The sequence below is a fragment of the Rhineura floridana genome, chromosome 5 (genome assembly GCF_030035675.1).
Source record: "Rhineura floridana isolate rRhiFlo1 chromosome 5, rRhiFlo1.hap2, whole genome shotgun sequence".
NCBI lineage: Eukaryota > Metazoa > Chordata > Lepidosauria > Squamata > Rhineuridae > Rhineura > Rhineura floridana.
In genome coordinates, this window is record NC_084484.1 from 168,662,561 (window position 1) to 168,677,479 (window position 14,919).

Here is a 14,919-nt window from a genome sequence, read left to right on the forward strand (position 1 = left end):
TGCTTTATACCAAGTCAGACAATTTGTCCATTAGCCCTGACTACTCTGACTGGCAGAGGCTCAGGCAGAGAAAGGTCTATCACCACCTAACTACTTGAACTTTCTAACTGGAGATGCCAATGACTGAATCTAGAACTCTTTGCATGCAAAGCATGCGCTCGACCATTGAGCTATGGTCCTATTATTTTTTTATTTTTTAAAAAAACACAGGACGTCTTATCATAGATTTCCTGAAATCATGTCTAGTTTGGCCTTTAGACTATCAGAGAAGATGACCCATTCAGTGCATGGCTTAAGGGTGGTGTGTTAGGCATACTGACTGAATCCATGTGCTTGACACCTGAAGAATCTGTCTGGAAGAAGCCTTGGAGACAGAATCCTCTTACAACTTCCTGAGACTATAACCCGAAGCTGACCCCATTTTCCTTTCATTCCACTCTTCCCTTGTTGCTGCCTCGATTACATAAACAGGGGGTTTCGCTTTCTCCTTTGAAAGCCATAGGTTTTTGGCTGGAAAAATGCACACACACACACCTCTCAATATGTTGCTGTGGGAGGCTTAAAACATGTGCTGATCAGATGGAATGCAAACACCATTCCTTATGCTTCAGGAACACAAAACAGCCAAGGAACTGTGAACTTAAGAGGCCATGTCCCAGGCTACCATTTCAGGAAATATATTGCTACAAAACTCCATGGACCTGATCCAAACACTCAGGCCACATACATTACTGCTCACTGCCCCACTTGAACTTGGAGAGGGACCTACAAATCCACCCACCGCTTTCTCCTTTACAAAAACAGCAGGAGGAAGGTATCATGTTGCAGAGGAGAAACAGCAGACAGGAAAAGGGTGAAGCATTTCCCCCGTGCCCACTGCTTTTCCCCTGTGATTCTCTTCCTCTGGGCACTTGGATCCCAGTTGTATGTCCACCACACCAAGCAGGGACAGTTCCTTGGAGTTAGGATTGCAGGGTGGGGAAACATGCGAGAAAAGGGATAAGCACCACACCCATGCTTTTCCTCTACAAATTGTGCAAATATGCACAAACGTGATTGCCATGGAAAGCTACCTAAATATGTCCTGAACACTCTTACCTTGTAGTAACCTTCCTACTTATTACAGTACTTTAACTGAGTGTGTAATAGAACTGGTGACTGCTACTATTTTTAAAGAAATGATTATTAGTGTTGAAGAGCTTTGATTTATTCTCAGTTGCAATTAACTGCTATGTACACTGGTCTGTAGATTCCTGGTATGCACTAGCGGTGTGGAATGTGTGGCCCTCTCAATATTGTTATTTAATTTTATTTGTTGTTATAATGTTATTTGTTATTTAATTTAATTTTTGTAAATTGTATTGCTTTTATTGTATTTTTATATTGTATATTGTATTTTTATACCTGTGTTTATTTTTCTTTGTAAGCCGCCTTGAGGGCCTTTGGCTGAAAGGTGGGGTATAAATAATAATAATAATAATAATAATAATAACAACAACAACAACAACAACAACAATAATAATAATAGCTTAGCTTTCCGTTAGGGATCTTACTTCACTTTAAGAACATAAGAACACAAGAAGAGCCTGCTGGATCAGGCCAGTGGCCCATCTAGTCCAGCATCCTGTTCTCACAGTGGCCAACCAGGTGCCTGGGGGAAGCCCGCAAGCAGGACCCGAGTGCAAGAACACTCTCCCCTCCTGAGGCTTCCGGCAACTGGTTTTCAGAAGCATGCTGCCTCTGACTAGGGTGGCAGAGCACAGCCATCATGGCTAGTAGCCATTGATAGCCCTGTCCTCCATGAATTTGTCTAATCTTCTTTTAAAGCCGTCCAAGCTGGTGGCCATTACTGCATCTTGTGGGAGCAAATTCCATAGTTTAACTATGCGCCGAGTAAAGAAGTACTTCCTTTTGTCTGTCCTGAATCTTCCAACATTCAGCTTCTTTGAATGTCCACGAGTTCTAGTATTATGAGAGAGGGAGAAGAACTTTTCTCTATCCACTTTCTCAATGCCATGCATAATTTTATACACTTCTATCATGTCTCCTCTGACCCGCCTTTTCTCTAAACTAAAAAGCCCCAAATGCTGCAACCTTTCCTCGTAAGGGAGTCGCTCCATCCCCTTGATCATTCTGGTTGCCCTCTTCTGAACCTTTTCCAACTCTATAATATCCTTTTTGAGATGAGGCGACCAGAACTGTACACAGTATTCCAAATGCGGCCGCACCATAGATTTATACAATGGCATTATGATATCGGCTGTTTTATTTTCAATACCTTTCCTAATTATCGCTAGCATGGAATTTGCCTTTTTCACAGCTGCCGCACACTGGGTCGACATTTTCATTGTGCTGTCCACTACAACTCCGAGGTCTCTCTCCTGGTCGGTCACCGCCAGTTCAGACCCCATGAGCATATATGTGAAATTAAGATTTTTTGCTCCAATATGCATAATTTTATACTTGTTTATATTGAATTGCATTTGCCATTTTTCTGCGCATTCACTCAGTTTGGAGAGGTCTTTTTGGAGCTCTTTGCAATCCCTTTTTGTTTTAACAACCCTGAACAATTTAGTGTCGTCAGCAAACTTGGCCACTTCACTGCTCACTCCTAATTCTAGGTCATTAATGAACAAGTTGAAAAGTACAGGTCCCAATACCGATCCTTGAGGGACTCCACTTTCTACAGCCCTCCATTGGGAGAACTGTCCGTTTATTCCTACTCTCTGCTTTCTGCTTCTTCACCAATTTCTTATCCACAAGAGGACCTCTCCTCTTATTCCATGACTGCTAAGCTTCCTCAGAAGCCTTTGGTGAGGTACCTTTAAAAAAACCCTCACTCTAAGTTTGAAGAAAAGCAAGAAGAAGGCAAGACCCTCAACATTACCTAGTCATACCGTATTCCGGGGGAGGTTGGTATCGTACAACAGCTACTTCACTCCTCGCTGCCTGCGGTGCTGAATAGGAAGGCTTCACCCCTTCTTGGATCACCCCGGAGTGCTGGTCGTTAAAAAACATCCCCGGCTCCTGAGTTTTGCTCACTGGAGAGACCACCTGCTTGCTTTTGTACGGATAGTCTGGGGGCGGCCCCCTTGGATCAACGCCTTTGCTGGTGGATTGGGAAGGGGACGGCCCACCCGTTTTGAACCCTTTGCTTCTCCCCAAGGTGGGGGGATGCTGCTTAGCCCCATTCCTCTCCAGCGACAACTGCATGATCCTCTCACTTAAGGACCGGACATGGCCTTGCTTCAGTTCCTTAAGCGCTTCATCTTTGTGTGCCTGCCCACTGTTGGCACGGGCCAGCGTTGGCCTCCCTTCCGTCCTAGATTTTGGACAGGAGGTTCCCGCCGTGTAAAAACCTGGCCCAACAGTGCCAGGATGACCCCTGAAAAACTGAGATTGGGCTTTGGCTTCTTCGTAAGTCGGTAGCTCCTCATTGTTCTGCTGAGGCTGGGAGCCCCTGGGCTGCTTCTCCATCACAGTGTTATCCCCTTGATGCTCCTGGCCCTGTGGTTCCTGGCGCGCTGACTGCCGGACCATTTGTGGGTCTTCCGGCACCAGGTTTTCCGTGGAAGAAGAAAGTGTGCTGGCAGTGGAGTTGGACGGTCCCGCGCTCCCCGTGGCCTGGTGCTGGATGGCCAGCAGGTTCATGCTCTCGTTCGGGTTGCCATAGCGCAGCTCCTGGATCAACCGCTGTAACACAGTGCCAGGGGCAACATCCTCCGAACCTCTCATTTCCACCTCTGAGACCTGGAGGAAGCTTGGAGGGTGGAAGTTGCAAGGGGGGTCTTCAGCTGAGGAAAGAGAAAAGGCGAGAGAGAGAAGGTGAGAGAGAGAAGGTAAAGGCTGAATCATTTGGAATCCTTGCAGCTTTTAAAGAAAGACGGAGAAATCCTCCATGTCCTTTTCCTGTAAATTGTCCTATGGTCCGCCTGAGTTCAAGTCCTGGCTCAGGTGGGAAGGAAGTTGAGACCTGAGGCTCTTACCAGTAGACATACACACACAAGCGCGCACACACTTTAGATGGTAATGTGCATTACTTACTGGTAGAATCACAGAATCATAGAGTTGGATGGGGCCTATAAGGCCATCAAGTCCAACCCCCTGCTTAGCTGCAGGAATCCAAATTAAAGCGTACCTGACAGGAGTTCAGCTGCCTCTTGAATGCCTCCAGTGTTGGAGAGCCCACCACCTTCCTAGGCCATTGGTTCCCTTGTTGTATTTCTCTAAAAGTTAGGAGGTTTGTCCGAATGTTCAATCTAAACCTGGTTTCCTGTAACTTGAGCCCATTATTCTATGCCCTGCACTCTTGAATGATCAAGAAGAGATCCCAGTCCTCCTATGTGTGGTAAGACAGTCCCTGCGGGGTTTGGGGGGGTCCTCCTGCTCATTCTGCTGAGTGGGGCCCTCGACATTGCCTGAAGTCCTGCCCCAACAGTACCACTGGTTGTTGTTGGTGGGTAGAGTGGGTTGACCAATTCTCTCCCATTCATAATAGTTAGGTTGCAATTGTCATTTTCACCAGGGATCCCAAGATAGTTGTTTGTCAAGAAAATGCAACATGAAACTCAATCAAGGGAAGCAGCTAGAGTTCTGTTTTCCAAGCACAAGAACTTACCTTCAATATCACTGACCACGTCTACCATTAATGGGGAACCATCCTGCCTGCTGCCGAACAGCTGAGGGTCGGTATAAAGACAGCTGATTTCTTCCAGTATCTGGGCAGGAGTACTGGAAGTGTAGCAAATTGATGGGGGGCCTATAGGGAAGGTATAATAAAAGGAAAAGGTGTTTATCCATAGACTGTTCACATTACAAAAACCTTTTCCTGTAGTGATTCATGCTTGTGGCTTCTGAATTGTGTTTAGTCATTGCTGAACAAGTAAAACAGCCCCCAAAGACATCCGTTGTGTACAGACTTCTCCGTGAATCATTTCAGATGTCTGACTACATAAAGGAGTGCATGCAGAAATACACATTTTAGTGCAAACATCACAAACTTGCTACAGAGGTGCAACACAGAAGTCCCAGAGATGATGAGCACTCGTGCCACAGTGGCAAACGAGCTAAGAGAGTTCAAAGACTTGGCACAAAATTAAGCAGACAAAGAATTAGACCCCCTCCCCGAGTATAAACTCCCTGTTCCGTTTCTCTCAATGCCATTGGCAGTGATGTGGGGCAGAACATTTGCTGGAAAAATTTCCACTGCTTTATTTTTCCATTTCTTAAGTTCATTAGTAACTATGAATGGATGCCTGTTGCAAACACAGTATTAGGCAAGTGTGGCAGTTTCTAGCTTTGTTTAGTTAATGCAAAGAAAATAAACATGGTAAACTAGTTCACTCTCTAGTTTAGGGCATCAGAAAATTTTCTGATATAAACTGAAAGAATTCCAATGAAAATTACCCTGTGCAAGTTACCCTAATTCAGTGCAAATTAACTTTTCCTAATCTGCATAGGAAAATCTTCCAGTTCAAAATTTTCCAGAAAACTCACATCACTGGCCATTGGGTTGACCTGTTCTAACATTACAATGGGGTTTTTTTGCAGCCAAATGAGTCACCACTTTTCTGGCAGCTAATGGCTTACGTCTGAAGGTGTCATAGAAAATGGGGGCAGCCTTGGATTAGGCAGCTAAAAGGATACTCAGGTGGCCTTAGAATCTGAACCTAAAGTTCATGAGTAACATATTAAACTCCTTGCAAGCAAAGTGCTTTTGACTGGTTTTTCATTGGTTCCAGAACCTTTTGATAAAAACAGACATAGTGTAAATTCGGATGTAATGGGAAACCAACAGCTTCCGACTACCGAACAAGCCTCAGGTTTATACACTCCCTCCAACCTTCTCTTCCTCTTTTGCAGCCACAAGACGGAGATCAGAAGCTTCCGCTTTTAAACAAACCACGCCTGTGGAACTGTGGTTTGTTTAAAAACCGTAAGTGAAGAACTTGTAGTCCTTCAAAGTTATCAGACTACAACTCACATCTTTCCAACACTGGAGGCATTCAAGAGGCAGCTGGACAACCAACTGTTGGGTATGATTTAATTTGGATTCCTGCACTGAGCAGGGGTTTGGACTCAATGACCTTAGAGGCCCCTTCCAATTCTATGATTCTATGATTCATCCCTGACAATTGGCCATACTGGCTGAGGGCTAATGGGAGTTGGGGGTCCAACAACATCTAGATCCCACAGATTCCCAATCACTTCTTTAAAGTATGGTTTCAGAACAAGCCAAGATCTGAAAGAATGATTTGAACTTGTTTTTTCTAACAAACCACAGTTCCCTATTACATCTGAACTCAAGGAACTGTGATTTGCTTAAAGGGGGAAGTGAACACTTCTGACATCCTTGCAGGCATGTAAGAGGAGGGGACAGAGAAGCATTTAAGCCCACGGTTACCCATTACGTCCAAAACACCCCATATAGACAATACTAGTGGCTTATTTATCACACACACATACATACACATCTTGCTGCGGTACATTTTAGTTATATGTAGTATTTTCTTGTCCATAAACTTTACAACTGGACAATGCCTCAGAAAATAATATACAGGACATTCATACAAACTAGAGGTCACTGTCATGAGAAAAACTGATTATATGATATATTGCCTGCATCTGTACAATGACATCAAACCTCCCCATACCATACACTTTTATACATGAATGCTTCCATCTGTCTACAGACTCATATTCTAATGTAGCAGCTATGTTCTTCTATGGCCATAGTTCATGCATATATTTCCAGAAGGTATTATTTTGGATTAATAATGCCTATTCCCTGTTTTTCATGCTATTTTAACCAATGTCATACTTACCAATAAAATCATTTGGGGGGAAGTCAGTAACAAACATCAGTAACAAACATGCTCTTAATTATATTTCAAATATAAACTCTCTATTATAGCATGTTTACAATTTATACAACACAATACACATCAGCATTATCTTCCAAAACCCCAATTTTCAAATTACAATGTCGAATTTACACCAGCCCCAAGTAAGTGATTTGTGGAATATGTTCCATTCGTGATTTCATTGTTTATTGCAGTAGCCATGCAAATTTAATCACTGGAAATTTAAATAAAACCCTAGAATGAAACTGCACACACATCATTCCCTAATTTGTGTGGAAGAGATAACCAGGGCTTTGAAAGTTCAGTGCTTGGCAAAGGGCTACAACCCAGACTATATACAAGAATGCAATATGGAAGCTGTGTTTGAGTTTAATACAGTAAATATCACAAAGAAGGGAGAATTATAAGCTCATTGGCCCCATGGGTTGTTCACTAATTTCCCTTCCTTTGCCAGATTCCCTTCCACATGGTCCCTGCCACCAATTTAGCACAAGCCCAACTTCTTGTCCACCATTTATGGTGATTGGTCCATAACTAGTTTGATTTTCATGCACTTTTCCGGAAGAGCGCAAAAACGTATCTTTTATTAACACGCATGCACAGGTTGGTGTTTAAATAGAAACTCCTTCAACTGCAGAAGGAGCAAATTATTATTTATTATTATTAACAAACTTTATTGAAACTTTTTTTTAATAAAATACCCTTATCTGGGCTGTATCATATAACATTGTACATACTGCTTAAAATTTACTAATACAGATATGCATTCTGTGTTTTCAATGAATTGTTTGTGTAATATTGCAAAATAATTTTTAAATGAATTATTATTCATTAAACATTCAATTTTATGTTTGATTGCAAAAGAGTAGTTTAAAAAAAAGCAATGGGATACAGCCACAGAAGCCAGAAGGAGTAAGTACCCCAGTTCTGTACCGGAAGCAGGAATGAACTGTAAGAAAGAAGTATGAGGCGTGGACAGAGGATGGGATCTAACGCACTAATAAAAAAAGTGGAGAAAGACATCCTCACTACAGAGGTTAGGGCAGTTAATAGTCGGGACAGAAATAATAATTGGTTTATAGCAGGGTACGGGAAGTGCAGATTTCTCTAGAGAAAGTTGAAAATGGTGGGGAACACCATATGGAAACTGGTGAATTAATGGACATAAAAGGGGATTAGAATGCAGAGTAAAAGGAGGAATGGATGGGCTCTATGAAAGAGATCAGAAGATCCTCAGTTCGAATACTCCCCAGCCAAATACTTCATTATTCCACATTGGGGCTATTATAGCTACAAGAAGCAACCCCCAAGAGTATTTTAAGTATGAGATACTTGTTTGTTTCCACTGATAAGCTCAGAACAGTTTATATAATTTTCCTGGGTTGTCTCCCATGTAGGCAGTTTACAGGGCTGAACCTGCTTAGCTGTAGCAGTAAAATTGCACAATGATGTCAGATTTTACGGAATGTGCTGCTAGATATAATACATAGGCACATTCTAACTAAATTCATGTGTGAGCAAATTTAATGCAGGTAAACCTAGACCATCATATTTCTCCCTAACCCTCAAATTCAAAAAAATGAGAAGAGAATTAGCTAACTTATTCATTTTTAAAAAAATATATATTATTATATGCCGCCTTTCAAAATAAGTGTCCACAGTCCAAAGCTAACATCAAATGATGATTGTTTTAGTTTTGGTTTTTTTGCACGTTAACATAGTTTTTCTCTGCAAGCATCAATTCACATGGCCAGATTAGTACATTGGGGATCCTTGCCAGTTCTGGCATAGTAAGAAGTGAGAAGCCAACTACACACAGTAACCTGGTCATTTCAGTTCCCATATGGCACTCATTCATCCAGAGGCATTTATAGTGCACCTTCATCATGCGGTCTCAAGGCAGATTACAAGAGAACTCAATACAATTCAACCATGCAACATCTCCCATTCCCTTGTGCAAAAAGGCACATCTTGAGCTGACGCCAAAACATATACAGTGATGAGGCTAGACGCACCTTGGAGAGAAGAGCATTCCACAATCTAGGGGCCACCACAGAAAAGGCCGTCTCACATGACATCACACCACAAACTTCACATGGCAGCGGAACTGCCAGCAGGGCCTCAGAAAATCTCAATACCCAGGCAGGTTTACATGGGAGGAGGTACTCCTTCAGATGGCAAAGACTCTGCCACTGCTCACATTACTTTTGGCAGCTTAGTAGTTCACACATTCATGTGCATTCCTTCAAAGGACAGCTTGTGTTTGTGAATGAGTTCTCACGGATTAACCCTAAAAGTGATTGAAATATTTATCAATAGAGCTGGTCCACACCTTTTGCGGAGAGTCACAAAGCAACCAATCGAGTGATGTAATCCAGTAGTCAAGTGAACCACTAATTCATGACAGGTGAAGTAAGCACAGCATGTAAACCCGCAGGGAAGCCCCTCACAAATTTGATTCCAATGACAATTTTATTTTACTTCTTTTGCAAGAGGAAAGCAGCTTATCACAGCGGTGTCTGGGTATTGAAACTATTGACGTGGCAAATTATATCTCACCCCAAATATATGTGTGTATGCCCACGAACACACACAATCTGGAAATCCTGTATCAGATCCAGAGCGGGAAATGAAGACAAATTAATTTCTTGGTCTACAAAGTAGTTTCTCCCCCCCACCCGCCAGCAAAGTCTCTCAAACTGCAAAAGCCCATCATTTTATTATTTAATCATTTGATGAAAAAGGGCAAGTGTCTTACTCTAGCATTGTTTTTAAACTGGGGATTACAGAGAAAGCGGTCAGTGTTAGCATCTGGAAAGAAAGAAGTAAATCCAGCTGAAGTTGACTCACATCCTTTTCATTAGGATTTTATTCTGGGCAGGATCTCTCCTACTGCCTTGGGGCAGTCAACATTAATTTGCCTTACTCAGCTAGAGACAACAAAGGTGTTAGCTGGGTTGAAAACATACCGTACCATGACTCATAATAAAAGGATGCAGGATCTCACTATCCCGTCCCCTTTACTGTATTCAGCAAAATCAGCCAACTTAATCAAACTCAGATAACAGCACGGAAAGTTCTTACAAAGCTATATCAGTCTGTGATGGGGGTATGCCCTAAAACAGCTTATTGGGCAAACTTATCTCTGGATCAGGCTAGTGATTCTCTCTGTATTTAAGATATCCAAACAGCCTTTTTAACATTGCAACCCTATACTCACTTACCTGGGAGTAAGTTCCATTGGGACTTACTTCTGAGTAGACATTTAGAGGATTGTACTGCTGTCTTCAGTTCCATGAGTCCACAGATATCGTGGTCATCTAATCTAATTCTCTTGCCCTTCTTTCACTCTGACAGTTAATTTAAAATTAATTTAATTTAATGAAGCCTGATGTTCTCCATCAAGCAGTCATCCGTGGCAAACATTTCAATAAACCTCCAGCAATTTCTTTCTTTTTTTTGGAGAAAAAAATTTAATTTTTTGTATAACTCATTCTGTACCCGATTTATGTGTAGCTATGGATTCCCTACTATCCAATAAGAAGGTTCAGTAAGATTACAATGTATTTTTTCCAATGTTTCCCTTCTTTAAAATATATGAGCCCATGGAGATAAAAAAAAGTAATTTGAAATAAGACATGTAATACACCCATCAAATTTCCAAAAAATATTATGAGGATGGCAGTAAATGGCTGTGCAAGAAAATGTCTTCTGGTGTACTTTATTCAGCATTAAATATAGTGTCCTTGAATTGCGCCTTGTACTTTTTTGGCTCTATCAATGGCAGAATGGGGGATATATACATTTTTACACTAAATCAACCTCCCCACCACCACCACTCTCTCATTCTCCCTCTCAGGCTACTTGATAAACTCCTGGCCTAAAAAATGCCCAGGCAGCATAAAACAGGGGTGGCCAACATAGTGCTGTCCAGATACTGTTGAACTCCAACTCATATCTGCCCCAGCCAACATGGCCAATGTTCAGGGATGATGGGAGTTGGAGTCCAACAACATCTGGAGGGCACCAGGTTCCTCACCCATGGAATAGAGGTTGAGATGCTTAAGCCTGCTGCCAGATCCTTGGTTTGAGTCCTCTGGACCTTATAGCCCCAGCATGATGCTATGTCAAGGCCAATGTGGGGAAACTAAAATGGCAGCCACTTGGATGGAAACACTTGTCAAGGGGAGGGGGACAGGGAAGGCAGCAGCAGTAGGCCCTACTGGGATGCTGGGCCCCTGGCAGTTACCAAGGTAACCACATGGTGATGCTGGGCAAGAGGAGATAGAATCCACTGTGGGGCATAATTCCTCTTATGGAGCTTCCATTTGCTCACCTGTAGATTAAATCACACGTTAATGAACATGTGAGGAGAAGTTGCCATTTTGATCTTTTACTTCAGGCACCAAAATATTTTCAGCCAACATTGTGCCCATTGATCTACTGCATGGAGCAGCCCTCTCCAATCTTGTGCCCCCCAGATGTTTTGGACTACAGCTCCCATCAGCCCCAGCCAGCACAGCCATGCTCCACAGTACAGCTCCAAAACTGGTGGAGACTATTTACCTAGGGGGCTTTTGCAATTAACTCCACAGCAACTTCTGAATTCAGCTGTCTAATTACCAGTTTTCATGTTGCCTATAAATCTGTCATATGTATTAGACACCAGGAGGCTTGCTGGATCAGCTTGTCAGTCTACTCTCCATTAATATTTGATCTTAGGAAGAAACTGAGGGAGAAATTGGTTATTCAGCTGTGAAAACAAAGTAATAACAACAAAAGACTTTTTTTATTAAAAAGATCTGCAAAATTCATTGGGGAATGCCTTCCTGTTTTAGATGCACAGCACAAATGGTCCTTTCAAAGGATGACCTTTCAAACAGCATGGAGTGTGTTTGCTAGTCCTTCATAAACATAAACACAGCATACTGACTTACAACAAGGCAGAGTTCCAGGTTGCCTAAAGGAGGCAGTTGTAAGGCCTTTGTTAAAAAAGCCCTCCCTGGACCCCTCCATAATGGATAATTACCGGCCAGTGTCCAATATTCCATTTTTGGGTAAGGTAATAGAGCATGTGGTGGCCTCCCAGCTCCAGGGATTCTTGGATGAAACAGATTATCTGGATCCACTTCAATCTGGTTTCAGGCCTGGTTATGGGACAGAGACGGCTTTGGTCGCCTTGGTGGACGACCTATGCAGAGAAATGGACAGGGGGAGTGTATCCCTGTTGGTTCTGCTGGACCTCTCAGCGGCTTTTGATACCATCGACCATGGTATTCTTCTGGGCCGCCTTACTGGGATGGGACTTGGGGGCACTGTTTTGCAGTGGCTCCATTCCTTCCTGGAGGGACGAACCCAGAAAGTGGTGCTGGGGGATTCCTGTTCGACCCCTTGGCCATTGGCCTGTGGGGTCCCTCAGGGCTCAGTTTTATTCCCTATGCTATTTAACATCTACATGAAACCGCTAGGAGAGGTTGTCCGGGGGTTTGGGGTTCGGTGCCATCAGTATGCTGATGACACCCAACTCTATGTCTCCTTTCCACCTAATTCCAAGAAAACTGTCTCGGTTTTAAACCAGTGTCTGGCATCAGTGGTGGACTGGATGAGGGTGAACAAATTGAAGCTTAATCCAGACAAGACAGAGGTGCTCCTGGTCAGTCGTAAGGCGAATCAGGGAATAGGGATACAGCCTGTGCTGGATGGGGTTACACTCCCCCTGAAGACACAGGTTTGCAGTTTGGGTGTGCTCCTGGACTCAGCATTAAATTTGGAGGCCCAGGTTTCTGCGGTGGCCAGGAGTGCTTTTGCACAATTAAGATTAGTGCACCAACTGCGCCCGTTCCTTGAGCTGTCTGATCTGACCACGGTGACACATGCCTTAGTTACATCCCGTTTAGATTACTGTAACGCACTCTACGTGGGGCTGCCTCTGAAGACTGTTCGGAAACTTCAGTTGGTACAACGTGCTGCAGCCAGAATGTTAACTGGGGCTGGTTACAGGGACCATACTACCCCCCTGTTAAAAAAGCTCCACTGGTTGCCAGTCTGTTTCCGGACACAATTCAAAGTGCTGGTGTTGATCTATAAAGCCCTATAAGGCTTAGGTCCAGGCTATTTATCAGACCGTATCTCCCTGTATGAGCCTGCCCGGGCCCTGAGATCCTCAGGAGAGGCCCTTCTCTCAATACCCACATCTTCTCAAGTACGACTAGTGGGGACGCATGAGAGGGCCTTCTTGGTGGCTGCCCTTAGGCTTTGGAATTCCCTTCCTAGGGAGGTAAGAATGACCCCCTCTTTGCAGTCCTTCCGCCGACAAGCAAAGACCTTCCTATTCCAACAAGCCTTTGGAATTGAAGGCTGATAGGGCGTGAAGGGTGCTGCATTGCTTTGTATGTTTTTAATTATATGTATTTTTTATCTGGAAGCCTTGGAAAAATGGCGGGGTATAAATAAAGATAATAACAACAACAACAACAACAACAACAACAACAACAATGAATGCAAACAGTGCAATTCTAATCATGTTCACTCAGAACTAAAACCCACTGATTTCAGTGAGGCATACTCTTAGGTAATCAGGTATAAAATAGCAGCCTATGGTAAGTTAACTTCAAGAAGTTAACTGAAGAAAAGTTTTCTATCCCCTTGTAGCCAACTGTGCCCCCCAACCCCAGGCTCTCTGCAGAATCAGAGGACTCTCCTGAACAATGTGGGGTGTAGTGATGCAGTTGTGGAGGGTAGGAAGACGCAGGAACCTTTCCTTCCATAAACTCCCTTATCTTATGTTCTAAGCCACGGTGTGTAAAGCCAATAGGTACGGCCAATAAATTCTCCAAACCATTTGGTGAACCATTGCACTTAATCGGTGTGCTGTGTGGCAACACCAGCCACGCTAAGCAATTAAAGCAGCCTTCAGGTGTGCCCAGTCCTGAATGGACTGTCTGGTTTTGCCTGAGTATGTCAATACAAACTGCTACCTACTATCCAGCGCAGACTGTTATAGTGTTCTGTGTTTTGCCAGCAAGCACTGAAACAGAAAACAAAGGGCCCTAGATTAGTAGTTCCCAGCCTATGGATCGGAACCCCCAGGGGGAGCACAAAGCCATCCTGGGGGGTCACAAAAAGCCAAGAGAATAATTTTTTATTCATTAAAAAAATTAATGGCTGGTTTGCGCACCACCAACTTCTCAGCCTGCACTGCATGTGCGCACAGCTGCTTCCGCCTCCCCTTCCTTCCTTCTGGCCGGCACAGTCAGTTCCTGCCACACAGAGAGCTGAGCAGCACAGCACTCCAGTGAGTGCATCAAGAGAAGGGGCCAGCAGGGCTTTTTTAAGCTCCAGTGTCTCTCCCTCCCCCTCTTTTGTCAGCAGCAGTGAGGGAAGATCAATTGAGCTGATGGGCTCAGGCTATACAGACAGAGGGATCCTGGGAGGGGGTGCCTGCCAAAAAAAGTAACAGGACAGTCCTAGAGCATCCACCCACGAATACACACCTAGACACTCATTAAAAATTCACTGTATAGTTAACTTATAGTATAATGTCCACATGTCTACTCAGAAGTAAGTCTGTTCATATTTAATGAGCCTTATTCCCAGGTAAATCAAATTGTACTAATCAGACCAGACTAAGAGTCTGTTGAAGCTCTTAAGCGGTACTACTTTTGCAGGTGGGGGGATAGGACATGGGGCTGTATAGTACAAGGATGCATCATTCTGGTTAAAGGCACTAAAAATTTATATATATTATACAAGAATTTAGGCTGTAATCTTAACCAGACCTACTCAGAAGTAAATCCTGTAGAATTCAATGGAACAGCAGCCATATGAGGCGGGTTAGACTGAGAGGAATTGGTTGGAAACAGATTGGTTCTGATTCAGGGGTGTATTTTATCACCCTATTTGTTTAATCTGTACGCAGAACATATCATACAGAAAGCAGGATTGGACCAAGATGAAGGAGGTGTGAAAACTGGAGGGAGAAATATCAATAATTTAAGATATGCGGATGATTCCATACTACTAGCAGAAACGAGGAATGATTTGAAATGAATGCTCA

General features: G+C 43.3%; 1 protein-coding gene across 8 annotated transcripts in view; it reads right to left on the reverse strand.

The window, feature by feature from the left end:
* The window catches only part of AMOTL1 (angiomotin like 1), a 122,695-nt gene that overhangs the window by 58,976 nt on the left and 48,800 nt on the right, over nt 1–14,919 (reverse strand). For 7 of the 8 annotated variants that reach the window (XM_061628785.1, XM_061628786.1, XM_061628789.1 and 4 more), the window contains 2 exons: nt 4,619–4,759; nt 2,888–3,794 (listed from right to left, as the gene is read on the reverse strand). In XM_061628785.1, the coding sequence (XP_061484769.1) occupies nt 2,888–3,794; nt 4,619–4,759 (1,048 nt within the window). Of the gene's footprint in view, nt 1–2,887; nt 3,795–4,618; nt 4,760–8,878; nt 9,000–14,919 lie in introns of those variants that run through there. The other variant, XM_061628792.1, reaches the window with a different exon arrangement.